This window comes from Cetorhinus maximus, unplaced genomic scaffold (genome assembly GCF_964194155.1).
Source record: "Cetorhinus maximus unplaced genomic scaffold, sCetMax3.hap1.1 HAP1_SCAFFOLD_393, whole genome shotgun sequence".
In the NCBI taxonomy this organism is placed as follows: Eukaryota; Metazoa; Chordata; class Chondrichthyes; order Lamniformes; family Cetorhinidae; genus Cetorhinus; species Cetorhinus maximus.
This window is the reverse complement of record NW_027596339.1, coordinates 19,882-47,554: the sequence shown is the minus strand read 5'-3', so window position 1 is coordinate 47,554 and position 27,673 is coordinate 19,882. Positions and strand designations below refer to the sequence as shown.

At 45.7% G+C, this 27,673-nt stretch overlaps 1 protein-coding gene across 1 annotated transcript; it reads right to left on the bottom strand.

Moving 5' to 3' along the window:
• On the bottom strand, positions 1–27,673 carry wfdc2 (WAP four-disulfide core domain 2). The gene is made up of 2 exons (XM_078535350.1): positions 27,514–27,673; positions 1–1,763 (listed from the first exon to the last, which is right to left on the bottom strand). The coding sequence occupies exons 1-2, from the start codon at positions 27,671–27,673 to the stop codon at positions 1,630–1,632; spliced, it is 294 nt and encodes a 97-aa protein (XP_078391476.1). The 3' UTR covers positions 1–1,629.

Genomic DNA, 27,673 nt, shown 5'->3' with positions numbered 1-27,673 from the left:
TCGTGTTTGACGAATTTATTAGAATTTTTTGAGGATATAACTGGTGAGGTACATAAAGGGGAACCAGTAGATTTAATATTCTTGGATTCCAAAATGCATTCGATAATGTGCCACAGAATAGGTTAATACACAAGTTAAGTATTTATGGAATTGGGAATAATATATTAGTATAGATAAAGGATTGGTCAATGGACAGGAAACAAAGAGCAGGCAAAAATGGGGAATTCTCAAGTTGGCAAGCAGTGACTACTGGAGTGTTGCGAGGATCAGCGCTGGGGCCTCAGCTATTTACAGTCTATATTAATTATCTTTGATAATTACTCAGTCTGTTTATCTAGGTTTGCTGATGATACAAAGCTATTGGTGAAAAGAGAGACATGTTACCGAAGGTTTTCATCTTACACTTGACAAGACAAATGCAAGATTGCCAAATTTCAAACGTGCACAGCAATTTGTACTACAGGAGAATGTCAGGGTGCTGGTTCGTTGACAAGTTAACTCTGATTGGACAAGGTGTTGCCATGGAGAAATCAATGGGAACGTTAGGCTCCCCAAACTCCTGCGTAATTCATAAAATGCACAAGGCTTGAACATATTTCTTTTGTTTGCAGAGAACGGGTCTCTATGTATGAATGTATGTTGCTCTAGCAAGCGTAAGTGAGCCATAATACAAGCTCAACAGATTATCTTAAATATATTGTTAGAGTAGCTATTAGAGCACACAGAATTGTTCAGTGAGTGCTGCACAACCCACATCACAAAGCACAAAACAAAACGTCTACTGTTAGATGTGATTCTACGATTGGTTAGCACTTGCTGAACAATCCTGATTGTGCTCCAGCAGAGCTCCAACTGGGCTCCAGCAGGATTCTAACAGGGCTCCAGCAGAGCTCCAACAGGGCTCCAGCAGGATTCTAACAGGGCTCCAGCAGGATTCTAACAGGGCTCCAGCAGAGCTCCAACTGGGCTCCAGCAGGATTCTAACAGGGCTCCAGCAGAGCTCCAACAGGGCTCCAGCAGGATTCTAACAGGGCTCCAGCAGAGCTCCAACTGGGCTCCAGCAGGATTCTAACAGGGCTCCAGCAGAGCTCCAACTGGGCTCCAGCAGGATTCTAACAGGGCTCCAGCAGAGCTCCAACAGGGCTCCAGCAGGATTCTAACAGGGCTCCAGCAGAGCTCCAACTGGGCTCCAGCAGGATTCTAACAGGGCTCCAGCAGAGCTCCAACAGGGCTCCAGCAGGATTCTAACAGGGCTCCAGCAGAGCTCCAACTGGGCTCCAGCAGGATTCTAACAGGGCTCCAGCAGAGCTCCAACAGGGCTCCAGCAGGATTCTAACAGGGCTCCAGCAGAGCTCCAACAGGGCTCCAGCAGGATTCTAACAGGGCTCCAGCAGAGCTCCAACTGGGCTCCAGCAGGATTCTAACAGGGCTCTAAAACAGCTCCAGCAGGGCCCTGAATTTAATTCCAGCATAGTTCTCTTGAGGCTTTATAACACTTCATCAAAGCTCCAGTATAACTCCAGCAACACTCCAACAGTAGTCTAGCAGGGATTAAACAGGATAATGATACAGCAATAGCTATATTTCAAGAAGAAACTAACAGGGCTTTAACATGACACTAAAAGGCATTTAACAGGGCTCCGAACAGGCATGCCCACAGGTAGTTTTGCAGCATTTCTGTTCCGCGGGGCAGTCTCCATCGTGATGGCAAAATTCAGCACACATCTTAGTTCCACGTGGGAGAGAGCACCTTCCTGGTTTCACTGTATAAACACAATAGAAATTAAGTCAGCAATTATAAATATTGGGCATATGTACTAGCAACAGGAGACACGTGTTCACCCTTCTCCCTGACAGACATAGAAGAATAAACTGCAAATAGTCAAAGATGGGAACACAGACTGAGAGTACCACAGGGAGTAACACAGGGAGTAACTGTTACTCTGGATCAATGTGACTGCACAATTGGGAAGTGAGGAACAGTTACCCAGAACAAACAGGAGATATTTCACTTATCTGATCTGTGAGTGTGTATCTTGTGCCTGTCGGAGGTGTGAGTGCTTTTAATGTACCAGCCTGAGCTGTGAGTGTGTATCGTGTACCTGTCTGAGCTGTGAGTGTGTATCTTGTACCTGTCTGAGCTGTGAGTGTGTGTCAAGTACCTATCTGAGCTGTGAGTGTGTATCATGTGCCTGTCTGAGCTGTGAGTGTGTGTCAAGTACCTGTCTGAGCTGTGAGTGTGTATCATGTACCTGTCTGAGCTGTGAGTGTGCATCTTGTACCTATCTGAGCTGTGAGTGTGTATCATGTACCTGTCTGAGCTGTGAGTGTGTGTCAAGTACCTGTCTGAGCTGTGAGTGTGTATCTTGTACCTGTCTGAGCTGTGAGTGTGTATCATGTACCTGGCTGCGCAGTGAGTGTTTACAATGGTACTTGTCTGAGCTCTGAGTGTATCGTGTACCTGTCTGAGCTCTAAGTGTGTATCTTGAAATGACCTGAGCTGTGACTGTGTATCTTGTATCTGTCTGAGCTGTGAGTGTGTATCTTGATACTTGTATGAGCTCTGAGTGTTTATCTTGAACCTACCTGAGCTGTGAGTGTGTACCTAGTACCTGTATGAGCTGTGAGTGTGTATCTTGAACCTGTCTGAGCTGTGAGTGCGTATTTGTAACTGTCTGAGCTGTGAGTGCGTATTTGTAACTGTCGAGGTGTGTGTATCATGTACCTGTTTCAAGTATGAGTGTGTATCTTGTACTGTCTGACCTGTGAGTGTGTATCTTGATACCTGTCTGGGCTATGAGCATGTATTTTGTACTGTCTGAGCTGTGAGTGTGTATCGTGTACCTGTCTGAGCTGTGAGGGTGTATCTTGATAGTTCTCTGCGCTGTGAGTGTGTATCTTGTAATCTCTGAGCTGTGAGTGTGTGTATCTTCTAACTGTCTGAGCTGTTAGTGTGCATCTTGATACTTGTCTGAGCTGTGAGTGTGTATCTTGTAACTGTCTGAGCTGTGAGTGTGTATCGTGTACCTGTCTGAGCTGTGATTGTGTATCGTGCTCCTGTCTGAGCTGTGAGGTTGTATTTTGATAGTTGTCTGAGCTGTGAGTGTGTGTCATGTACCTGTCTGAGCTGTAAGTGTGCATCTTGATACTTGTCTGTGCTGTGAGTGTATATCATGTACCTGTTTGAGCTGTGAGTGTGTATCATGCACCTGTCAGGGCTGTGAGTGTGTATCTTGTACCTGTCTGAGCTGTGAGTGTGTACCATGGCACTTGTCTGAACTCTGAGTGTATCGTGTACCTGTCTGAGCTCTGAGTGTGCATCTTGAACTGTCCTGAGCTGTGTGTGTATCTTGTACCTGTATGAGCTGTGAGTGTGTATCTTGTACCTGACTGAGCTGTGAGTGTGTATCTTGAACCGGTCTGAGCTGCGAGTGTGTATCTTGATACTTATCTGAGTTGTGAGAGTGTATCTTGTACCTGTATGAGCTGTGAGCTTGTATCTTGTGCCTGTCTGGGCTGTGAGTGTGCATCTTGTACCTTTCTGAGCTGTGAGTTCATATTTGTACCTGTCTGAGGTGTGAGTGTGTATGATGTACCTGTTTGAAGTGTGAGTGTGTATCTTGTACTGTCTGACCTGTGAGTGTGTGTCTTGATACCTGTCTGAGCTGTGAGCTTGTATCTTGTGCCTGTCTGAGCTGTGAGTGTGTATCTTGTACTCTCTGAGCTGTGAGTGTGTACCTTGTACCTGAATGAGCTGTGAGCGTGTATCTTGAACCGGTCTGAGCTGTGAGTGTGTATCTTGAGCCTGTATGAGCTGTGAGGGTGTATCTTGATAGTTGTTTGACCTGTGAGTGTGTATCATGTACCTGTCTGTGTTGTGAGGTTGTATGTTGATAGTTGTTTGAGCTGTGAGTGTGTACCAGGTGCCTATCTGAGCTGTGAGGTTGTATCTTGCTAGTTGTCTGAGCTGTGGGTGTGTATCATGTGCCTGTCTGAGCTGTGAGGTTGTATCTGGATAGTTGTCTGAGATGTGAGGGTGTACCATGTACCTGTCTGAGCTGAGTGTGTATCCTGATGCTTGTCTGAGCTGTGAGTGTGTATCATGTACCTGTCTGAGCTGTGAGTGCATATAATGTACCTGTCTGAGCTGTAAGTGTGTGTCGTGTACCTGTCTGAGCTGTGAGTGTGTGTCAAGTACCTGTTTGAGCTGTGAGTGTGTATAACTTCTACCTGTCTGAGTTGTGAGTGTGCATATTGTACCTGTCTGAGCTGTGAGTGTGTAACTTGATACTTGTCTGAGCTGTGAGTGTGTATCTTGTACCTGTCTGAGCTGTGAGTGTTTATCTTGATACTTGTCTGAGCTGTGAGTGTGCATCATGTTCCTGTCTGAGCTGTGAGTGTGTAACATGCACTTGTCATAGCTGTGAGTGTGTATCTTGTACCTGTCTGAGCTGTGAGTGTGTACCGTGGTACTTGTATGAGCTCTGAGTGTATCGTTTACCTGTCTGAGCTCTGAGTGTGTATCTTAAACCGACCTGAGCTGTGAGTGTGTATCCTGTACCTGTATGAGCTGTGAGTGTGTATCTGGTACCTGTCTGAGTTGTGAGTGCGTAATTGTACCTGTCTGAGCTGTGAGAGTGTATCTTGTACCTGTCTGAGCTGTGAGCTTGTATCTTCTACCTGTCTGAGCAATGAGTGTGCTTCATGTACCTGTTTCAAGTGTGAGTGTGTATCTTGTACTGTCTGAGCTGTGAGTGTGTATCTTGATACCTGTCGGAGCTGTGAGTGTGTATCTTGTACTCTCTGAGCTGTGAGTGCGTTTCGTGTACCTGTCTGAGCAGTCAGGATGTATCTTGATAATTGTCTGAGCTTTGAGTGTGTACCTTGTACTCTCTGAGCTTTGAGTGTGTATCGTGTACCTGTCTGAGCTGTGAGAGTGTATCTTTATAGTTGTCTGAGCTGTGAGGGTGTAACTTGATAGTTGTCTGAGCTGTGAGTGTGTATCTTCAACCTGTCTGAGCTATAAGTGTGTATCTTGATACTTGTCTGAGCTGTGAGTATGTATTGTGCACTTGTCTGAGCTGTTAGTGTGCACCTTGTACCTGTCAGAGCTGTAAGTGTGTGTCAAGTACTTGTCTGAGCTGTGAGTGTGTATCTTGTACCTGTCTGAGCTGTGAGTATGTATTGTGCACTTGTCTGAGCTGTTAGTGTGCACCTTGTACCTGTCTGAGCTGTAAGTGTGTGTCAAGTAATTGTCTGAGCTGTGAGTGTGTAACTTGTACTTGTCTGAGCTGTAAGTGTGTATCTTGTACCTGTCTGAGCTGTGAGTGTGTGTCAAGAACCTATCTGAGCTGTGAGGGTGTATCTTGATAATTGTCTGAGCTGTTAATGTGTATCTTCTACCTGTCTGAGCTATGAGAGTGTATCTTGTGCCTCTCTGAGCTGTGAGTGTGTGTCATGTACCTGTCTAAGCTGTAAGTGCATATAATGTAACTGTCTGAGCTGTGAGTGTGTGTCAAGTACCTGTCTGAGCTGTGAGTGTGTATATCTCCCACCTGTCTGAGCTGATGGTGTGCATCTTGTACCTATCTGCGTTGTGAGTGTGTACCATGGTACTTGTCTGAGCTGTGAGTGTATCGTGTACCTGTCTGAGATCTAAATGTGTATCTTGAACTGACCTGAGCTGTGAGCTTGTATCTTGTACCTGTATGAGCTGTGAGTGTGTATCTTGTACCTGTATGAGCTGTGAGTGTGTATCTTGATACTTATCTGAGTTGTGAGTGTGTACCATCTACCTGTCTGAGCTGTGAGGGTGTATCTTGCTAGTTGAGCTGTGAGTGTGTATCATGTGCCTGTCTGAGCTGTGAGGTTGTATCTGGATCGTTGTCTGAGATGTGAGGGTGTACCATGTAGCTGTCTGAGCTGAATGTGTATCCTGATGCTTGTCTGAGCTGTGAGTGTGCATCATGTACCTGTCTGAGCTGTAAGTGTGTGTCGTGTACCTGTCTGAGCTGTGAGTGTGTGTCAAGTACCTGTTTGAGCTGTGAGTATGTATAACTTCTACCTGTCTGAGTTGTGAGTGTGCATGTTGTACCTGTCTGAGCTGTGAGTGTGTATCTTGTACATGTCTGAGCTGTGAGTGTGTTACTTGATACTTGTCTGAGCTGTGAGTGTGTATCTTATACCTATCTGAGCTGTGAGTGTGTACCATGGTACTTGTCTGAGCTCTGAGTGTATCGTGTACCTCTCTGAGCTCTGAGTGTGTATCTTGAACCGACCTGAGCTGTGAGTGTGTACCATGTACGTGTATGAGCTGTGAGTGTGTATCTTGTACCTGTCTAAGCTGTGAGTGTGTATCTTGTACCTGTCTGAGCTGTGAGTGCGTATTTGTACCTGTCTGAGCTGTGAGAGTGTATCTTGTACCTGTCTGAGCTGTGAGCTTGTATCTTGTGCCTGTCTGAGATGTGAGTGTGCATCATGTACCTGTCTGAGGTGTGAGTGTGTATCTTGTACCTGTGTGAGCAATGAGTGTGCTTCATGTACCTGTTTCAAGTGTGAGTGTGTATCTTGTACTGTCTGACCTGTGAGTGTGTATCTTGATACCTGTCGGAGCTGTGAGCATGTATCTAGTACACTCTGAGCTGTGAGTGTGTATCGTGTACCTGTCTGAGCTGTGAGAGTGTATCTATATAGTTGTCTGAGCTGTGAGGGTGTAACATGATAGTTGTCTGAGCTGTGAGTGTGTATCTTCAACCTGTCTGAGCTATAAGTGTGTATCTTGATACTTGTCTGAGCTGTGAGTGTGTATCGTGCACCTGTCTGAGCTGTTAGTGTGCACCTTGTACCTGTCTGAGCTGTAAGTGTGTGTCAAGTACTTGTCTGAGCTGTGAGTGTGTATCTTGTACCTGTCTGAGCTGTGAGTGTGTGTCAAGTACCTATCTGAGCTGTGAGTGTGTATCTTGATAATTATCTGAGCTGTGAGTGTGTATCTTGATACCTATCGGAGCTGTGAGCATGTATCTAGTACTCTCTGAGCTGTGAGTGTGTTTCGTGTACCTGTCTGAGCTGTCAGGATGTATCTTGATAATTGTCTGAGCTTTGAGTGTGTATCTTGTACTCTCTGAGCTTTGAGTGTGTATCGTGTACCTGTCTGAGCTGTGAGAGTGTATCTATATAGTTGTCTGAGCTGTGAGGGTGTAACTTGATAGTTGTCTGAGCTGTGAGTGTGTATCTTCAACCTGTCTGAGCTGTGAGTGTGTATCCTGATACTTGTCTGAGCTGTGAGTGTGCACCTTGTACCTGTCTGAGCTGTAAGTGTGTGTCAAGTACCTATCTGAGCTGTGAGGGTGTATCTTCTACCTGTCTGAGCTGTGAGTGTGTATCTTGTACCTGTCAGAGCTGTGAGTGTGTGTCAAGTACCTATCTGAGCTGTGAGGGTGTATCTTCTACCTGTCTGAGCTATGAGTGTGTATCTTGAGACTTGTCTGAGCTGTGAGTGTGTATCTTCTGCCTCTCTGAGCTGAGTGTGTGTCATGTACCTGACTGAGCTGTGAGTGTATTGTGTACCTGTCTGAGATCTAAATGTGTATCTTGAACTGACCTGAGCTGTGAGCTTGTATCTTGTACCTGTATGAGCTGTGAGTGTGTATCTTGTACCTGTATGAGCTGTGAGTGTATATCTTGTACCTGTCTGAGCAGAGTGTGTATCATGTACCTGTCTGAGCTGTGAGTGTTTATCTTGATACTTGTCTGAGCTGTGAGTGTGCATCATGTACCTGTCTGAGCTGTGAGTGTGTAACATGCACTTGTCATAGCTGTGAGTGTGTATCTTGTACCTGTCTGAGCTGTGAGTGTGTATCTTGTACCTGTCTGAGCTGTGAGTGTGTACCATGGTATTTGTCTGAGCTCTGATTGTATCGTGTACCTGTCTGAGCTCTGAGTGTGTATCTTGAACCGACCTGAGCTGTGAGTGTGTACCTTGTACCTGTATGAGCTGTGAGTGTGTATCTTGTACCTGTCTGAGTTGTGAGTGCGTATTTGTACCTGTCTGAGCTGTGAGTGTGTATCTTGTACCTGTCTGAGCTCTGAGCTTGTATCTTGTGCCTCTCTGAGATGTGAGTGTGCATCATGTACCTGTCTGAGGTGTGAGTGTGTACCTTGTACCTGTGTGAGCAATGAGTGTGCTTCATGTACCTGTTTCAAGTGTGAGTGTGTATCTTGCACTGTCTGACCTGTGAGTGTGTATCTTGATACCTGTCGGAGCTGTGAGCATGTATCTTGTACTCTCTGAGCTGTGAGTGTGTTTCGTGTACCTGTCTGAGCTGTCAGGCTGTATCTTGATAATTGTCTGAGCTTTGAGTGTGTATCTTGTACTCTCTGAGCTTTGAGTGTGTATCGTGTACCTGTCTGAGCTGTGAGAGTGTATCTTTATAGTTGTCTGAGCTGTGAGGGTATAACTTGATAGTTGTCTGAGCTGTGAGTGTGTATCTTCAACCTGTCTGAGCTATAAGTGTGTATCTTGATACTTGTCTGAGCTGTGAGTGTGTATCGTGCACCTGTCTGAGCTGTTAGTGTGCACCTTGTACCTGTCTGAGCAGTAAGTGTGTGTCAAGTACTTGTCTGAGCTGTGAGTGTGTGTCAAGTACCTATCTGAGCTGTGAGGGTGTATCTTGATAATTGACTGAGCTGTGAGTGTGTATCTTCTACCTGTCTGAGCTATGCGTGTGTATCTTGAGACTTGTCTGTGCTGTGAGTGTGTATCTTGTGCCTCTCTGAGCTGCGAGTGTGTGTCATGTACCTGTCTAAGCTGTGAGTGCATATAATGTAACTGTCTGAGTTGTGAGTGTGTGTCAAGTACCTGTCTGAGCTGTGAGTGTGTATATCTCCCACCTGTCTGAGCTGATGGTGTGCATCTTGTACCTATCTGAGCTGTGAGTGTGTATCATGTACCTGTCTGTGCTGTGAGTGTGTACCATGGTACTTGTCTGAGCTGTGAGTGTATCGTGTACCTGTCTGAGATCTAAATGTGTATCTTGAACTGACCTGAGCTGTGAGCTTGTATCTTGTACCTGTATGAGCTGTGAGTGTGTATCTTGTACCTGTATGAGCTGTGAATGTGTATCTTGTACCTGACTGAGCTGTGAGTGTGTATCTTGAACCGGTCTGAGCTGTGAGTGTGTATCTTGTACCTGTATGAGCTGTGAGTGTGTATCTTGTACCTGACTGAGCTGTGAGTGTGTATCTTGAACCGGTCTAAGCTGTGAGTGTGTATCTTGATACTTATCTGAGTTGTGAGAGTGTATCTTGTACCTGTCTGAGCTGTGAGCTTGTATCTTGTGCCTGTCCGGGCTGTTAGTGTGCATCATGTACCTGGCTGAGCTGTGAGTGTGTATCTTGTACCTGTCTGAGCTGTGAGTTCGTATTTGTACCTGTCTGAGGTGTGAGTGTGTATCATGTACCTATTTGAAGTATGAGTGTGTATCTTGTACTGTCTGACCTGTGAGTGTGTGTCTTGATACCTGTCTGAGCTGTGAGTGTGTATCTTGAACTGGTCTGAGCTGTGAGTGTGTATCTTGATACTTATCTGAGTTGTGAGAGTGTATCTTCTGCCTCTCTGAGCTGAGTGTGTGTCATGTACCTGACTGAGCTGTGAGTGTATTGTGTACCTGTCTGAGATCTAAATGTGTATCTTGAACTGACCTGAGCTGTGAGCTTGTATCTTGTACCTGTATGAGCTGTGAGTGTGTATCTTGTACCTGTATGAGCTGTGAGTGTGTATCTTGTACCTGACTGAGCTGTGAGTGTGTGTCTTGAACTGGTCTGAGCTGTGAGTGTGTATCTTGATACTTATCTGAGTTGTGAGAGTGTATCTTGTACCTGTCTGAGCTGTGAGCTTGTATCTTGTGCCTGTCTGGGCTGTTAGTGTACATCATGTACCTGTCTGAGCTGTGAGTGTGTATCTTGTGCCTGTCAGAGCTGTGAGTGTGTATTTTGTACCTGTCTGAGCTGTGAGTTCGTATTTGTACCTGTCTGAGGTATGAGTGTGTATCATGTACCTGTTTGAAGTGTGAGTGTGTATCTTGATACCTGTCTGAGCTGTGAGTGTGTATGTTCTACCTGTCTTAGCTATGAGTATGTATCTTGTACTCTGTGAGCTGTGAGTGTGTACCTTGTATCTGAATGAGCTGTGAGTCTGTATCTTGAGCCGGTCTGAGCTGTGAGGGTGTATCTTGATAGTTGTTTGACCTGTGAGTGTGTATCATGTACCTGTCCGTGTTTTGAGGTTGTATATTGATAGTTGTCTGAGCTGTGAGTCTGTACTATGCACCTGTCTGAGCTGTGTGGGTGAATCTTGCTAGTTGTCTGAGCTGTGAGTGTGTATCATGTGCCTGTCTGAGCTGTGAGGTTGTATCTGGATAGTTGTCTGAGATGTGAGGGTGTACCATGTAGCTGTCTGAGCTGAATGTGTATCCTGATGCTTGTCTGAGCTGTGAGTGTGTATCATGTACCTGCCTGAGCTATGAGTGCAAATAATGTACCTGTCTGAGCTGTAAGTGTGTGTCGTGTACCTGTCTGAGCTGTGAGTGTGTGTCAAGTACCTGTTTGAGCTGTGAGTGTGTATAACTTCTACCTGTCTGAGTTGTGAGTGTGCATGTTGTACCTGTCTGAGCTCTGAGTGTGTACCATGGTAGTTGTCTGAGCTCTGAGTGTATCGTGTACCTGTCTGAGCTCTGAGTGTGCATCTTGAACTGTCCTGAGCTGTGAGTGTGTATCTTGTACCTGACTGAGCTGTGAGTGTGTATCTTGTACCTGACTGAGCTGTGAGTGCATATAACGTAACTGTCTGAGCTGTGAGTGTGTGTCAAGTACCTGTCTGAGCTGTGAGTGTGTATATCTCCCACCTGTCTGAGCTGATGGTGTGCATCTTGTACCTATCTGAGCTGTGAGTGTGTATCATATGCCTGTCTGCGCTGAGTGTGTATCTTGATACTTATCTGAGTTGTGAGAGTGTATCTTGTACCTGTCTGAGTTGTGAGTGTGTATCGTGCACCTGTCTGAGCTGTTAGTGTGCACCTTGTACCTGTCTGAGCTGTAAGTGTGTGTCAAGTACTTGTCTGAGCTGTAAGTGTGTATCTTGTACCTGTCTGAGCTGTGAGTGTGTGTCAAGTACCTATCTGAGCTGTGAGGGTGTATCTTGATAATTGACTGAGCTGTGAGTGTGTATCTTCTACCTGTCTGAGCTATGAGTGTGTATCTTGAGACTTGTCTGAGCTGTGAGTGTGTATCTTGTGCCTCTCTGAGCTGCGAGTGTGTGTCACGTACCTGTCTGAGCTGTGAGTGTGTATCTTGTGCCTCTCTGAGCTGTGAGTGCATATAATGTAACTGTCTGAGCTGTGAGTGTGTGTCAAGTACCTGTCTGAGCTGTGAGTGTGTATATCTCCCACCTGTCTGAGCTGATGGTGTGCATCTTGTACCTATCTGAGCTGTGAGTGTGTATCATGTGCCTGTCTGCGCTGTGAGTGTGTACCATGGTACTTGTCTGAGCTGTGAGTGTATCGTGTACCTGTCTGAGATCTAAACGTGTATCTTGAACTGACCTGAGCTGTGAGCTTGTATCTTGTACCTGTATGAGCTGTGAGTGTGTATCTTGAACCGGTCTGAGCTGTGAGTGTGTATCTTGATATTATCTGAGTTGTGAGAGTGTATCTTGTACCTGTCTGAGCTGTGAGCTTGTATCTTGTGCCTGTCTGGGCTGTGAGTGTGCATCATGTACCTGTCTGAGCTGTGAGTGTGTATCTTGTACCTTTCTGAGCTGTGAGTTTGTATTTGTACCTGTCTGAGGTGTGAGTGTGTGTCATGTACCTGTTTGAAGTGTGAGTGTGTATCTTGTACTGTCTGACCTGTGAGTGTGTGTCTTGATACCTGTCTGAGCTGTGAGCTTGTATCTTGTGCCTGTCTGAGCTGTGAGTGTGTATCTTGTACCTGTCTGAGCTGTGAGTTCGTATTTGTACCTGTCTGAGGTATGAGTGTGTATCATGTACCTGTTTGAAGTGTGAGTGTGTATCTTGTACCTGTCTTAGCTATGAGTGTGTATCTTGTTCTCTCTGAGCTGTGAGTGTGTACCTTGTACCTGAATGAGCTGTGAGTGTTTATCTTGAACCGGTCTGAGCTGTGAGGGTGTATCTTGATAGTTGTTTGATCTCTGAGTGTGTATCATGTACCTGTCCGTGTTGTGAGGTTGTATGTTGATAGTTGCCTGAGCTGTGAGTGTGTACCATGTACCTGTCTGAGCTGTGAGGGTGTATCTTGCTAGTTGTCTGATCTGTGAGTGTGTATCATGTGCCTGTCTGAGCTGTGAGGGTGTATATGGATAGTTGTCTGAGATGTGAGGGTGTACCATGTACCTGTCTGAGCTGAGTGTGTATCCTGATGCTTGTCTGAGCTGTGAGTGTGTATCATGTACCTGTCTGAGTTGTGAGTGCATATAATGTACCTGTCTGAGCTGTAAGTGTGTGTCGTGTACCTGTCTGAGCTGTGAGTGTGTGTCAAGTACCTGTTTGAGCTGTGAGTGTGTATAACTTCTACCTGTCTGAGTTGTGAGTGTGCATATTGTACCTGTCTGAGCTGTGAGTGTGTATCTTGTACCTGTCTGAGCTGTGAGTGTGTAACTTGATACTTGTCTGAGCTGTGAGTGTGTATCTTATACCTATCTGAGCTGTGAGTGTGTACCATGGTACTTGTCTGAGCTCTGAGTGTATTGTGTACCTGTCTGAGCTCTAAGTGTGTATCTTGAACCGACCTGAGCTGTGAGTGTGTATCTTGTACCTGTATGAGCTGTGAGTGTATATCTTGTACCTGTCTGAGCAGAGTGTGTATCATGTACCTGTCTGAGCTGTGAGTGTTTATCTTGATACTTGTCTGAGCTGTGAGTGTGCATCATGTACCTGTCTGAGCTGTGAGTGTGTAACATGCACTTGTCATAGCTGTGAGTGTGTATCTTGTACCTGTCTGAGCTGTGAGTGTGTATCTTGTACCTGTCTGAGCTGTGAGTGTGTACCATGGTATTTGTCTGAGCTCTGATTGTATCGTGTACCTGTCTGAGCTCTGAGTGTGTATCTTGAACCGACCTGAGCTGTGAGTGTGTACCTTGTACCTGTATGAGCTGTGAGTGTGTATCTTGTACCTGTCTGAGTTGTGAGTGCGTATTTGTACCTGTCTGAGCTGTGAGTGTGTATCTTGTACCTGTCTGAGCTCTGAGCTTGTATCTTGTGCCTCTCTGAGATGTGAGTGTGCATCATGTACCTGTCTGAGGTGTGAGTGTGTACCTTGTACCTGTGTGAGCAATGAGTGTGCTTCATGTACCTGTTTCAAGTGTGAGTGTGTATCTTGCACTGTCTGACCTGTGAGTGTGTATCTTGATACCTGTCGGAGCTGTGAGCATGTATCTTGTACTCTCTGAGCTGTGAGTGTGTTTCGTGTACCTGTCTGAGCTGTCAGGCTGTATCTTGATAATTGTCTGAGCTTTGAGTGTGTATCTTGTACTCTCTGAGCTTTGAGTGTGTATCGTGTACCTGTCTGAGCTGTGAGAGTGTATCTTTATAGTTGTCTGAGCTGTGAGGGTATAACTTGATAGTTGTCTGAGCTGTGAGTGTGTATCTTCAACCTGTCTGAGCTATAAGTGTGTATCTTGATACTTGTCTGAGCTGTGAGTGTGTATCGTGCACCTGTCTGAGCTGTTAGTGTGCACCTTGTACCTGTCTGAGCAGTAAGTGTGTGTCAAGTACTTGTCTGAGCTGTGAGTGTGTGTCAAGTACCTATCTGAGCTGTGAGGGTGTATCTTGATAATTGACTGAGCTGTGAGTGTGTATCTTCTACCTGTCTGAGCTATGCGTGTGTATCTTGAGACTTGTCTGTGCTGTGAGTGTGTATCTTGTGCCTCTCTGAGCTGCGAGTGTGTGTCATGTACCTGTCTAAGCTGTGAGTGCATATAATGTAACTGTCTGAGTTGTGAGTGTGTGTCAAGTACCTGTCTGAGCTGTGAGTGTGTATATCTCCCACCTGTCTGAGCTGATGGTGTGCATCTTGTACCTATCTGAGCTGTGAGTGTGTATCATGTACCTGTCTGTGCTGTGAGTGTGTACCATGGTACTTGTCTGAGCTGTGAGTGTATCGTGTACCTGTCTGAGATCTAAATGTGTATCTTGAACTGACCTGAGCTGTGAGCTTGTATCTTGTACCTGTATGAGCTGTGAGTGTGTATCTTGTACCTGTATGAGCTGTGAATGTGTATCTTGTACCTGACTGAGCTGTGAGTGTGTATCTTGAACCGGTCTGAGCTGTGAGTGTGTATCTTGTACCTGTATGAGCTGTGAGTGTGTATCTTGTACCTGACTGAGCTGTGAGTGTGTATCTTGAACCGGTCTAAGCTGTGAGTGTGTATCTTGATACTTATCTGAGTTGTGAGAGTGTATCTTGTACCTGTCTGAGCTGTGAGCTTGTATCTTGTGCCTGTCCGGGCTGTTAGTGTGCATCATGTACCTGGCTGAGCTGTGAGTGTGTATCTTGTACCTGTCTGAGCTGTGAGTTCGTATTTGTACCTGTCTGAGGTGTGAGTGTGTATCATGTACCTATTTGAAGTATGAGTGTGTATCTTGTACTGTCTGACCTGTGAGTGTGTGTCTTGATACCTGTCTGAGCTGTGAGTGTGTATCTTGAACTGGTCTGAGCTGTGAGTGTGTATCTTGATACTTATCTGAGTTGTGAGAGTGTATCTTCTGCCTCTCTGAGCTGAGTGTGTGTCATGTACCTGACTGAGCTGTGAGTGTATTGTGTACCTGTCTGAGATCTAAATGTGTATCTTGAACTGACCTGAGCTGTGAGCTTGTATCTTGTACCTGTATGAGCTGTGAGTGTGTATCTTGTACCTGTATGAGCTGTGAGTGTGTATCTTGTACCTGACTGAGCTGTGAGTGTGTGTCTTGAACTGGTCTGAGCTGTGAGTATGTATCTTGATACTTATCTGAGTTGTGAGAGTGTATCTTGTACCTGTCTGAGCTGTGAGCTTGTATCTTGTGCCTGTCTGGGCTGTTAGTGTACATCATGTACCTGTCTGAGCTGTGAGTGTGTATCTTGTGCCTGTCAGAGCTGTGAGTGTGTATTTTGTACCTGTCTGAGCTGTGAGTTCGTATTTGTACCTGTCTGAGGTATGAGTGTGTATCATGTACCTGTTTGAAGTGTGAGTGTGTATCTTGATACCTGTCTGAGCTGTGAGTGTGTATGTTCTACCTGTCTTAGCTATGAGTATGTATCTTGTACTCTGTGAGCTGTGAGTGTGTACCTTGTATCTGAATGAGCTGTGAGTCTGTATCTTGAGCCGGTCTGAGCTGTGAGGGTGTATCTTGATAGTTGTTTGACCTGTGAGTGTGTATCATGTACCTGTCCGTGTTTTGAGGTTGTATATTGATAGTTGTCTGAGCTGTGAGTCTGTACTATGCACCTGTCTGAGCTGTGTGGGTGAATCTTGCTAGTTGTCTGAGCTGTGAGTGTGTATCATGTGCCTGTCTGAGCTGTGAGGTTGTATCTGGATAGTTGTCTGAGATGTGAGGGTGTACCATGTAGCTGTCTGAGCTGAATGTGTATCCTGATGCTTGTCTGAGCTGTGAGTGTGTATCATGTACCTGCCTGAGCTATGAGTGCAAATAATGTACCTGTCTGAGCTGTAAGTGTGTGTCGTGTACCTGTCTGAGCTGTGAGTGTGTGTCAAGTACCTGTTTGAGCTGTGAGTGTGTATAACTTCTACCTGTCTGAGTTGTGAGTGTGCATGTTGTACCTGTCTGAGCTCTGAGTGTGTACCATGGTAGTTGTCTGAGCTCTGAGTGTATCGTGTACCTGTCTGAGCTCTGAGTGTGCATCTTGAACTGTCCTGAGCTGTGAGTGTGTATCTTGTACCTGACTGAGCTGTGAGTGCATATAATGTAACTGTCTGAGCTGTGAGTGTGTGTCAAGTACCTGTCTGAGCTGTGAGTGTGTATATCTCCCACCTGTCTGAGCTGATGGTGTGCATCTTGTACCTATCTGAGCTGTGAGTGTGTATCATGTGCCTGTCTGCGCTGAGTGTGTATCTTGATACTTATCTGAGTTGTGAGAGTGTATCTTGTACCTGTCTGAGTTGTGAGTGTGTATCGTGCACCTGTCTGAGCTGTTAGTGTGCACCTTGTACCTGTCTGAGCTGTAAGTGTGTGTCAAGTACTTGTCTGAGCTGTAAGTGTGTATCTTGTACCTGTCTGAGCTGTGAGTGTGTGTCAAGTACCTATCTGAGCTGTGAGGGTGTATCTTGATAATTGACTGAGCTGTGAGTGTGTATCTTCTACCTGTCTGAGCTATGAGTGTGTATCTTGAGACTTGTCTGAGCTGTGAGTGTGTATCTTGTGCCTCTCTGAGCTGCGAGTGTGTGTCACGTACCTGTCTGAGCTGTGAGTGTGTATCTTGTGCCTCTCTGAGCTGTGAGTGCATATAATGTAACTGTCTGAGCTGTGAGTGTGTGTCAAGTACCTGTCTGAGCTGTGAGTGTGTATATCTCCCACCTGTCTGAGCTGTGAGGTTGTATCTGGATAGTTGTCTGAGATGTGAGGGTGTACCATGTAGCTGTCTGAGCTGAATGTGTAACGTGATGCTTGTCTGAGCTGTGAGTGTGTATCATGTACCTGCCTGAGCTATGAGTGCAAATAATGTACCTGTCTGAGCTGTAAGTGTGTGTCGTGTACCTGTCTGAGCTGTGAGTGTGTGTCAAGTACCTGTTTGAGCTGTGAGTGTGTATAACTTCTACCTGTCTGAGTTGTGAGTGTGCATGTTGTACCTGTCTGAGCTCTGAGTGTGTACCATGGTAGTTGTCTGAGCTCTGAGTGTATCGTGTACCTGTCTGAGCTCTGAGTGTGCATCTTGAACTGTCCTGAGCTGTGAGTGTGTATCTTGTACCTGACTGAGCTGTGAGTGTGTATCTTGTACCTGACTGAGCTGTGAGTGCATATAATGTAACTGTCTGAGCTGTGAGTGTGTGTCAAGTACCTGTCTGAGCTGTGAGTGTGTATATCTCCCACCTGTCTGAGCTGATGGTGTGCATCTTGTACCTATCTGAGCTGTGAGTGTGTATCATGTGCCTGTCTGCGCTGAGTGTGTATCTTGATACTTATCTGAGTTGTGAGAGTGTATCTTGTACCTGTCTGAGTTGTGAGTGTGTATCGTGCACCTGTCTGAGCTGTTAGTGTGCACCTTGTACCTGTCTGAGCTGTAAGTGTGTGTCAAGTACTTGTCTGAGCTGTAAGTGTGTATCTTGTACCTGTCTGAGCTGTGAGTGTGTGTCAAGTACCTATCTGAGCTGTGAGGGTGTATCTTGATAATTGACTGAGCTGTGAGTGTGTATCTTCTACCTGTCTGAGCTATGAGTGTGTATCTTGAGACTTGTCTGAGCTGTGAGTGTGTATCTTGTGCCTCTCTGAGCTGCGAGTGTGTGTCACGTACCTGTCTGAGCTGTGAGTGTGTATCTTGTGCCTCTCTGAGCTGTGAGTGCATATAATGTAACTGTCTGAGCTGTGAGTGTGTGTCAAGTACCTGTCTGAGCTGTGAGTGTGTATATCTCCCACCTGTCTGAGCTGATGGTGTGCATCTTGTACCTATCTGAGCTGTGAGTGTGTATCATGTGCCTGTCTGCGCTGTGAGTGTGTACCATGGTACTTGTCTGAGCTGTGAGTGTATTGTGTACCTGTCTGAGATCTAAACGTGTATCTTGAACTGACCTGAGCTGTGAGCTTGTATCTTGTACCTGTATGAGCTGTGAGTGTGTATCTTGTACCTGACTGAGCTGTGAGTGTGTATCTTGAACCGGTCTGAGCTGTGAGTGTGTATCTTGATATTATCTGAGTTGTGAGAGTGTATCTTGTACCTGTCTGAGCTGTGAGCTTGTATCTTGTGCCTGTCTGGGCTGTGAGTGTGCATCATGTACCTGTCTGAGCTGTGAGTGTGTATCTTGTACCTTTCTGAGCTGTGAGTTTGTATTTGTACCTGTCTGAGGTGTGAGTGTGTGTCATGTACCTGTTTGAAGTGTGAGTGTGTATCTTGTACTGTCTGACCTGTGAGTGTGTGTCTTGATACCTGTCTGAGCTGTGAGCTTGTATCTTGTGCCTGTCTGAGCTGTGAGTGTGTATCTTGTACCTGTCTGAGCTGTGAGTTCGTATTTGTACCTGTCTGAGGTATGAGTGTGTATCATGTACCTGTTTGAAGTGTGAGTGTGTATCTTGTACCTGTCTTAGCTATGAGTGTGTATCTTGTTCTCTCTGAGCTGTGAGTGTGTACCTTGTACCTGAATGAGCTGTGATGATTTATCTTGAACCGGTCTGAGCTGTGAGGGTGTATCTTGATAGTTGTTTGATCTGTGAGTGTGTATCATGTACCTGTCCGTGTTGTGAGGTTGTATGTTGATAGTTGCCTGAGCTGTGAGTGTGTACCATGTACCTGTCTGAGCTGTGAGGGTGTATCTTGCTAGTTGTCTGATCTGTGAGTGTGTATCATGTGCCTGTCTGAGCTGTGAGGTTGTATCTGGATAGTTGTCTGAGATGTGAGGGTGTACCATGTACCTGTCTGAGCTGAGTGTGTATCCTGATGCTTGTCTGAGCTGTGAGTGTGTATCATGTACCTGTCTGAGTTGTGAGTGCATATAATGTACCTGTCTGAGCTGTGAGTGTGTGTCAAGTACCTGTTTGAGCTGTGAGTGTGTATAACTTCTATCTGTCTGAGTTGTGAGTGTGCATATTGTACCTGTCTGAGCTGTGAGTGTGTATCTTGTACCTGTCTGAGCTGTGAGTGTGTAACTTGATACTTGTCTGAGCTGTGAGTGTGTATCTTATACCTATCTGAGCTGTGAGTGTATACCATGGTACTTGTCTGAGCTCTGAGTGTATCGTGTACCTGTCTGAGCTCTAAGTGTGTATCTTGAACCGACCTGAGCTGTGAGTGTGTATCTTGTACCTGTATGAGCTGTGAGTGTATATCTTGTACCTGTCTGAGCAGAGTGTGTATCATGTACCTGTCTGAGCTGTGAGTGTTTATCTTGATACTTGTCTGAGCTGTGAGTGTGCATCATGTACCTGTCTGAGCTGTGAGTGTGTAACATGCAATTGTCATAGCTGTGAGTGTGTATCTTGTACCTGTCTGAGCTGTGAGTGTGTATCTTGTACCTGTCTGAGCTGTGAGTGTGTACCATGGTATTTGTCTGAGCTCTGATTGTATCGTGTACCTGTCTGAGCTCTGAGTGTGTATCTTGAACCGACCTGAGCTGTGAGTGTGTACCTTGTACCTGTATGAGCTGTGAGTGTGTATCTTGTACCTGTCTGAGTTGTGAGTGCGTATTTGTACCTGTCTGAGCTGTGAGTGTGTATCTTGTACCTGTCTGAGCTCTGAGCTTGTATCTTGTGCCTCTCTGAGATGTGAGTGTGCATCATGTACCTGTCTGAGGTGTGAGTGTGTACCTTGTACCTGTGTGAGCAATGAGTGTGTTTCATGTACCTGTTTCAAGTGTGAGTGTGTATCTTGCACTGTCTGACCTGTGAGTGTGTATCTTGATACCTGTCGGAGCTGTGAGCATGTATCTTGTACTCTCTGAGCTGTGAGTGTGTTTCGTGTACCTGTCTGAGCTGTCAGGCTGTATCTTGATAATTGTCTGAGCTTTGAGTGTGTATCTTGTACTCTCTGAGCTTTGAGTGTGTATCGTGTACCTGTCTGAGCTGTGAGAGTGTATCTTTATAGTTGTCTGAGCTGTGAGGGTATAACTTGATAGTTGTCTGAGCTGTGAGTGTGTATCTTCAACCTGTCTGAGCTATAAGTGTGTATCTTGATACTTGTCTGAGCTGTGAGTGTGTATCGTGCACCTGTCTGAGCTGTTAGTGTGCACCTTGTACCTGTCTGAGCAGTAAGTGTGTGTCAAGTACTTGTCTGAGCTGTGAGTGTGTGTCAAGTACCTATCTGAGCTGTGAGGGTGTATCTTGATAATTGACTGAGCTGTGAGTGTGTATCTTCTACCTGTCTGAGCTATGCGTGTGTATCTTGAGACTTGTCTGTGCTGTGAGTGTGTATCTTGTGCCTCTCTGAGCTGCGAGTGTGTGTCATGCACCTGTCTAAGCTGTGAGTGCATATAATGTAACTGTCTGAGTTGTGAGTGTGTGTCAAGTACCTGTCTGAGCTGTGAGTGTGTATATCTCCCACCTGTCTGAGCTGATGGTGTGCATCTTGTACCTATCTGAGCTGTGAGTGTGTATCATGTACCTTGTCTGTGCTGTGAGTGTGTACCATGGTACTTGTCTGAGCTGTGAGTGTATCGTGTACCTGTCTGAGATCTAAATGTGTATCTTGAACTGACCTGAGCTGTGAGCTAGTATCTTGTACCTGTATGAGCTGTGAGTGTGTATCTTGAACCGGTCTGAGCTGTGAGTGTGTATCTTGATACTTATCTGAGTTGTGAGAGTGTATCTTGTACCTGTGTGAGCTGTGAGCTTCTATCTTGTGCCTGTCTGGGCTGTGAGTGTGCATCATGTACCTGTCTGAGCTGTGAGTGTGTATCTTGTACCTGTCTGAGCTGTGAGTGTGTATCTTGTACTCTCTGAGCTGTGAGTGTGTACCTTGTACCTGAATGAGCTGTGAGTGTGTATCTTGAACCGGTCTGAGCTGTGAGGGTGTATCTTGATAGTTGTTTGACCTGTGAGTGTGTATCATGTACCTGTCCGTGTTGTGAGGTTGTATGTTGATAGTTGTCTGAGCTGTGAGTGTGTACCATGTACCTGTCTGAGCTGTGAGGGTGTATCTTGCTAGTTGTCTGAGCTGTGAGTGTGTTTCATGTGCCTGTCTGAACTGTGTGGTTGTATCTGGATAGTTGTCTGAGATGTGAGGGTGTACCATGTACCTGTCTGAGCTGAGTGTGTATCCTGATGCTTGTCTGAGCTGTGAGTGTGTATCATGTACCTGTCTGAGCTGTGAGTGCATATAATGTATCTGTCTGAGCTGTAAGTGTGTGTCGTGTACCTGTCTGAGCTGTGAGTGTTTGTCAAGTACCTGTTTGAGCTGTGAGTGTGTATAACGTCTACCTGTCTGAGTTGTGAGTGTGCATATTGTGCCTGTCTGAGCTGTGAGTGTGTATCTTGTACCTGTCTGAGCTGTGAGTGTGTAACTTGATACTTGTCTGAGCTGTGAGTGTGTATCTTGTACCTGTCTGAGCTGTGAGTGTGTAACTTGATACTTGTCTGAGCTGTGAGTGTGTATCTTATACCTATCTGAGCTGTGAGTGTGTACCATAGTACTTGTCTGAGCTCTGAGTGTATCGTGTACCTGTCTGAGCTCTAAGTGTGTATCTTGAACCGACCTGAGCTGTGAGTGTGTATCCTGTACCTGTATGAGCTGTGAGTGTGTATCTTGTACCTGTCTGAGCTGTGAGTGTGTATCTTGTACCTGTCTGAGCTGTGAGTGTGTATCTTGTACCTGTCTGAGCTGTGAGTGTGTATCTTGTACCTGTCTGAGCTGTGAGTGTCTATCTTGTACCTGTCTGAGCTGTGAGTGTGTATCTTGTACCTGTATGAGCTGTGAGTGTGTATCCTGTAGCTGTATGAGCTGTGAGTGTGTATCTTGTACCTGTCTGAGCAGAGTGTGTATCCTGTACCTGTCTGAGCTGTGAGTGTTTATCTAGATACTTGTATGAGCTGTGAGTGTGCATCATGTACCTGTCTGAGCTGTGAGTGTGTACCATGGTATATGTCTGAGCTCTGAGTGTATCGTGTACCTGTCTGAGCTCTGAGTGTGTATCTTGAACCGACCTGAGCTGTGAGTGTGTATCTTGTACCTGTCTGAGTTGTGAGTGTGTATTTGTACCTGTCTGAGCTGTGAGAGTGTATCTTGTACCTGTCTGAGCTGTGAGCTTGTATCTTGTGCCTGTCTGAGATGTGAGTGTGCATCATGTACCTGTCTGAGGTGTGAGTGTGTATCTTGTACCTGTGTGAGCAATGAGTGTGCTTCATGTACCTGTTTCAAGTGTGAGTGTGTATCTTGTACTGTCTGACCTGTGAGTGTGTATCTTGATACCTGTCGGAGCTGTGAGCATGTATCTTGTACTCTCTGAGCTGTGAGTGTGTATCTTGTACCTGTCTGAGCTGTCAGTGTGTGTCAAATACCTAACTGAGCTGTGAGGGTGTAACTTGATAGTTGTCTGAGCTGTGAGTGTGTATCTTCAACCTGTCTGAGCTATAAGTGTGTATCTTGATACTTGTCTGAGCTGTGAGTGTGTATCGTGCACCTGTCTGAGCTGTTAGTGTGCACCTTGTACCTGTCTGAGCAGTAAGTGTGTGTCAAGTACTTGTCTAAGCTGTGAGTGTGTGTCAAGTACCTATCTGAGCTGTGAGGGTGTATCTTGATAATTGACTGAGCTGTGAGTGTGTATCTTCTACCTGTCTGAGCTATGCGTGTGTATCTTGAGACTTGTCTGTGCTGTGAGTGTGTATCTTGTGCCTCTCTGAGCTGCGAGTGTGTGTCATGTACCTGTCTAAGCTGTGAGTGCATATAATGTAACTGTCTGAGTTGTGAGTGTGTGTCAAGTACCTGTCTGAGCTGTGAGTGTGTATATCTCCCACCTGTCTGAGCTGATGGTGTGCATCTTGTACCTATCTGAGCTGTGAGTGTGTATCATGTACCTGTCTGTGCTGTGAGTGTGTACCATAGTACTTGTCTGAGCTGTGAGTGTATCGTGTACCTGTCTGAGATCTAAATGTGTATCTTGAACTGACCTGAGCTGTGAGCTAGTATCTTGTACCTGTATGAGCTGTGAGTGTGTATCTTGAACCGGTCTGAGCTGTGAGTGTGTATCTTGTACCTGTCTGAGCTGTGAGTGTGTAACTTGATACTTGTCTGAGCTGTGAGTGTGTATCTTGTACCTGTCTGAGCTGTGAGTGTGTAACTTGATACTTGTCTGAGCTGTGAGTGTGTATCTTATACCTATCTGAGCTGTGAGTGTGTACCATGGTACTTGTCTGAGCTCTGAGTGTATCGTGTACCTGTCTGAGCTCTAAGTGTGTATCTTGAACCGACCTGAGCTGTGAGTGTGTATCCTGTACCTGTCTGAGCTGTGAGTGTGTAACTTGATACTTGTCTGAGCTGTGAGTGTGTATCTTATACCTATCTGAGCTGTGAGTGTGTACCATGGTACTTGTCTGAGCTCTGAGTGTATCGTGTACCTGTCTGAGCTCTAAGTGTGTATCTTGAACCGACCTGAGCTGTGAGTGTGTATCCTGCACCTGTATGAGCTGTGAGTGTGTATCTTGTACCTGTCTGAGCTGTGAGTGTGTATCTTGTACCTGTCTGAGCTGTGAGTGTGTATCTTGTACCTGTCTGAGCTGTGAGTGTGTATCTTGTACCTGTCTGAGCTGTGAGTGTGTATCTTGTACCTGTCTGAGCTGTGAGTGTGTATCTTGTACCTGTCTGAGCTGTGAGTGTGTATCTTGTACCTGTATGAGCTGTGAGTGTGTATCCTGTAGCTGTATGAGCTGTGAGTGTGTATCTTGTAGCTGTCTGAGCAGAGCGTGTATCCTGTACCTGTCTGAGCTGTGAGTGTTTATCTTGATACTTGTATGAGCTGTGAGTGTGTACCATGGTATATGTCTGAGCTCTGAGTGTATCATGTACCTGTCTGAGCTCTGAGTGTGTATCTTGAACCGACCTGAGCTGTGAGTGTGTATCTTGTACCTGTCTGAGTTGTGAGTGTGTATTTGTACCTGTCTGAGCTGTGAGAGTGTATCTTGTACCTGTCTGAGCTGTGAGCTTGTATCTTGTGCCTGTCTGAGATGTGAGTGTGCATCATGTACCTGTCTGAGGTGTGAGTGTGTATCTTGTACCTGTGTGAGCAATGAGTGTGCTTCATGTACCTGTTTCAAGTGTGAGTGTGTATCTTGTACTGTCTGACCTGTGAGTGTGTATCTTGATACCTGTCGGAGCTGTGAGCATGTATCTTGTACTCTCTGAGCTGTGAGTGCGTTTCGTGTACCTGTCTGAGCTGTCAAGATGTATCTTGATAATTGTCTGAGCTCTGAGTGTGTATCTTGTACTCTCTGAGCTTTGAGTGTGTATCGTGTACCTGTCTGAGCTGTGAGAGTGTATCTTTATAGTTGTCTGAGCTGTGAGGGTGTAACATGATAGTTGTCTGAGCTGTGAGTGTGTATCTTCAACCTGTCTGAGCTATAAGTGTGTATCTTGATACTTGTCTGAGCTGTGAGTGTGTATTGTGCACCTGTCTGAGCTGTTAGTGTGCACCTTGTACCTGTCTGAGCTGTAAGTGTGTGTCAAGTACTTGTCTGAGCTGTGAGTGTGTATCTTGTACCTGTCTGAGCTGTGAGTGTGTGTCAAGTACCTATCTGAGCTATGCGTGTGTATCTTGAGACTTGTCTGAGCTGTGAGTGTGTATCGTGCACCTGTCTGAGCTGTGAGTGTGTGTCAAGTACCTGTCTGAGCTGTGAGTGTGTATCTTGAGACTTGTCTGAGCTGTGAGTGTGTATCTTGTGCCTCTCTGAGCTGTGAGTGTGTGTCATGTACCTGTCTGAGCTGTGAGTGTGTATCTTGAGACTTGTCTGAGCTGTGAGTGTGTACCTTGTGCCTCTCTGAGCTGAGTGTGTGTCATGTACCTGTCTGAGCTGTGAGTGTGTATATCTCCCACCTGTCTGAGCTGATGGTGTGCATCTTGTACCTATCTGAGCTGTGAGTGTGTATCATGTACCTGTCTGCGCTGTGAATGTGTACCATGGTACTTGTCTGAGCTGTGAGTGTATCGTGTACCTGTCTGAGATCTAAATGTGTATCTTGAACTGACCTGAGTTGTGAGTGTGTATCATATACCTGTCTGAGCTGTGACTGTGTGTCATGTACCTCTCTGAGCTGTGAGTGCATATAATGTACCTGTGTGAGCTGAGACTGTGTGTCAATTGCCTCTGTGAGCTGTGAGTGTGTATATCTTCTAACTGTCGGAGCTGTGAGTGTGCATCTTGATACTTGTCTGAAATGTGAGTGTGTATCATGTACCTGTCTGAGATGTGAGTGTGTATCTTGTGCCTGTCTGAGGTGTGAGTGCTCTTCATGTACCTGCCTGAGCTGTGAATGTGTATTGTGTACCTGTCTGAGCTGTTAGTGTGCACCTTGTACCTGTCTGAGCTGTAAGTGTGTGTCAATTACCTGTCTGAGCTGTGAGTGTGTATCTTGTACCTGTCTGAGCTGTGAGTGTGTATCTTGTACCTGTCTGAGCTGTGAGTGTGTATCTTGATACTTGTCTGAGCTGTGAGTGTGTATCATGTACCTGTCTGAGCAGTGAGTGTTTACAATGGTACTTGTCTGAGCTGTGAGTGTATCGTGTACCTGTCTGAGCTCTAAGTGTGTATCTTGAAATGACCTGAGCTGTGAGTGTGTATCTTGTACCTGTATGAGCTGTGACTGTGTATCTTGTATCTGTCTGAGCTGTGAGTGTGTATCTTGATACTTGTATGAGCTATGAGTGTGTATCTTGAACCTACCTGAGCTGTGAGTGTGTATCTAGTACCTGTATGAGCTGTGAGTGTGTATCTTGTACCTGTCTGAGCTGTGAGTGTGTATCTTGTACCTGTCTGAGCTGTGAGTGTGTATCTTGATACTTGTATGAGCTCTGAGTGTGTATCTTGAACCTATCTGAGCTGTGAGTGTGTATCTTGTACCTGTCTGAGCTGTGAGTGCGTATCTTGTACCTGTCTGAGCTGTGAGTGCGTATTTGTAACTGTCTGAGGTGTGTGTGTATCATGTACCTGTTTCAAGTGTGAGTGTGTATCTTGTACTGTCTGACCTGTGTGTGTATCTTGTACTGTCTGACCTGTGAGTGTGTATCGTGATACCTGTCTGGGCTATGAGCATGTATTTTGTACTGTCTGAGCTGTGAGTGTGTGTCAAGTACCTGTCTGAGCTGTGAGTGTGTATCTTGATAGTTGTCTGAGCTTTGAGTTTGTATCTTGGACTCTCTGAGCTGTGAGTATGCTTTGTGTACCTGTCTGAGCTGTGAGGGTGTATCTTTATAGTTGTCTGAGCTGTGAGGGTGTATCTTGATAGTTGTCTGAGCTGTGAGTGTGTATCTTCTACCTGACTGAGCTATGAGTGTGTACCTTGTACTCTCTGAGCTATGAGTGTGTATCATGTACCTGTCTGAGCTATGAGGGTGTATCTTGATAGTTGTCTGCGCTGTCTGAGATGTGAGTGTGCATCGTGGGTGTATCTTGTCCTCTCTGAGCTGTGAGTGTGTATCGTGTACCAGTCTGAGCTGTGAGGGTGTATCGTGTACCAGTCTGAGCTGTGAGGGTGTATCTTGATTGTTCTCTGCGCTGTGAGTGTGTATCTTGTAATCTCTGAGCTGTGAGTTGGTATGTTGTACCTGTCTGAGCTGTGAGTGTGTGTCATGTACCTTTCTGAGCTGTGAGTGTGTATATCTTCTAACTGTCTGAGCTGTTAGTGTGCATCTTGATACTTGTCTGAGCTGTGAGTGTGTATCTTGTACCTGTCTGAGCTGTGAGTGTGTATCGTGTACCTGTCTGAGCTGTGAGTGTGTATCTTGTACCTGTCTGAGCTGTGAGGTTGTATCTTGATAGTTGTCTGAGCTGTGAGTGTGTACCATGTACCTGTCTGAGCTGTGTGTGTATCTTGATACTTGTCTGAGCTGTGAGTGTGTATCATGTACCTGTCTGAGCTGTGAGTGTGTATAATGTACTTGTCTGAGCTGTGAATGTGTGTCATGTACCTGTCTGAGCTGTAAGTGTGTATCTTGATACTTGTCTGTGCTGTGAGTGTATATCATGTACCTGTTTGAGCTGTGAGTGTGTATCTTGTACCTGTCTGAGCTGTGAGTGTGTATAATGTACCTGTCTGAGCTGTGAGTGTGTGTCATGTACCTGTCTGAGCTGTAAGTGTGTATCTTGATACTTGTCTGTGCTGTGAGTGTATATCATGTACCTGTTTGAGCTGTGAGTGTGTATCATGCACCTGTCAGGGCTGTGAGTGTGTATCTTGTACCTGTCTGAGCTGTGAGTGTGTACCATGGTACTTGTCTGAACTCTGAGTGTATCGTGTACCTGTCTGAGCTCTGAGTGTGCATCTTGAACTGTCCTGAGCTGTGAGTGTGTATCTTGTACCTGTATGAGCTGTGAGTGTGTATCTTGAACCGGTCTGAGCTGTGAGTGTGTATCTTGATACTTATCTGAGTTATGAGAGTGTATCTTGTACCTGTCTGAGTTGTGAGCTTGTATCTTGTGCCTGTCTGGGCTGTGAGTGTGTATCTTGTACCTGTTTGAGGTGCGAGTGTGTCTCATGTACCTGTCTGAGGTATGTTTGGTATTAAACTGTGTTGGTAATCTGTGGATATCCAGTATGTGCTACAGTTATGTATATGCTGAGGATTCAGCTCCATTGTGCCTGGGTGTTGTTTTGTACCTTTCTGGGCAGCAGCACAAGAATGGCCACATCCATTACTGCAGCATTTCTCATCGCCAGGGCAGTCACTGTCGTCTGTACAATATTCTGCACACACACCAACTCCACCGTGTCTCTGTGGACAGACCCCAGGTTTACCTGTGGAGTAGAAACACATCAT

Coding starts and splice junctions, on each gene's coding strand:
- wfdc2 (XM_078535350.1), bottom strand. CDS start 27,673: ATGATGTGTTTCTACTCCACAGGTAAACCTGGGGTCTGTCCACAGAGA. Junction 1,764..27,513: donor TTGTGCTGCTGCCCAGAAAG/GTACAAAACAAC, acceptor GTGTTTATACAG/TGAAACCAGGAAGGTGCTCT.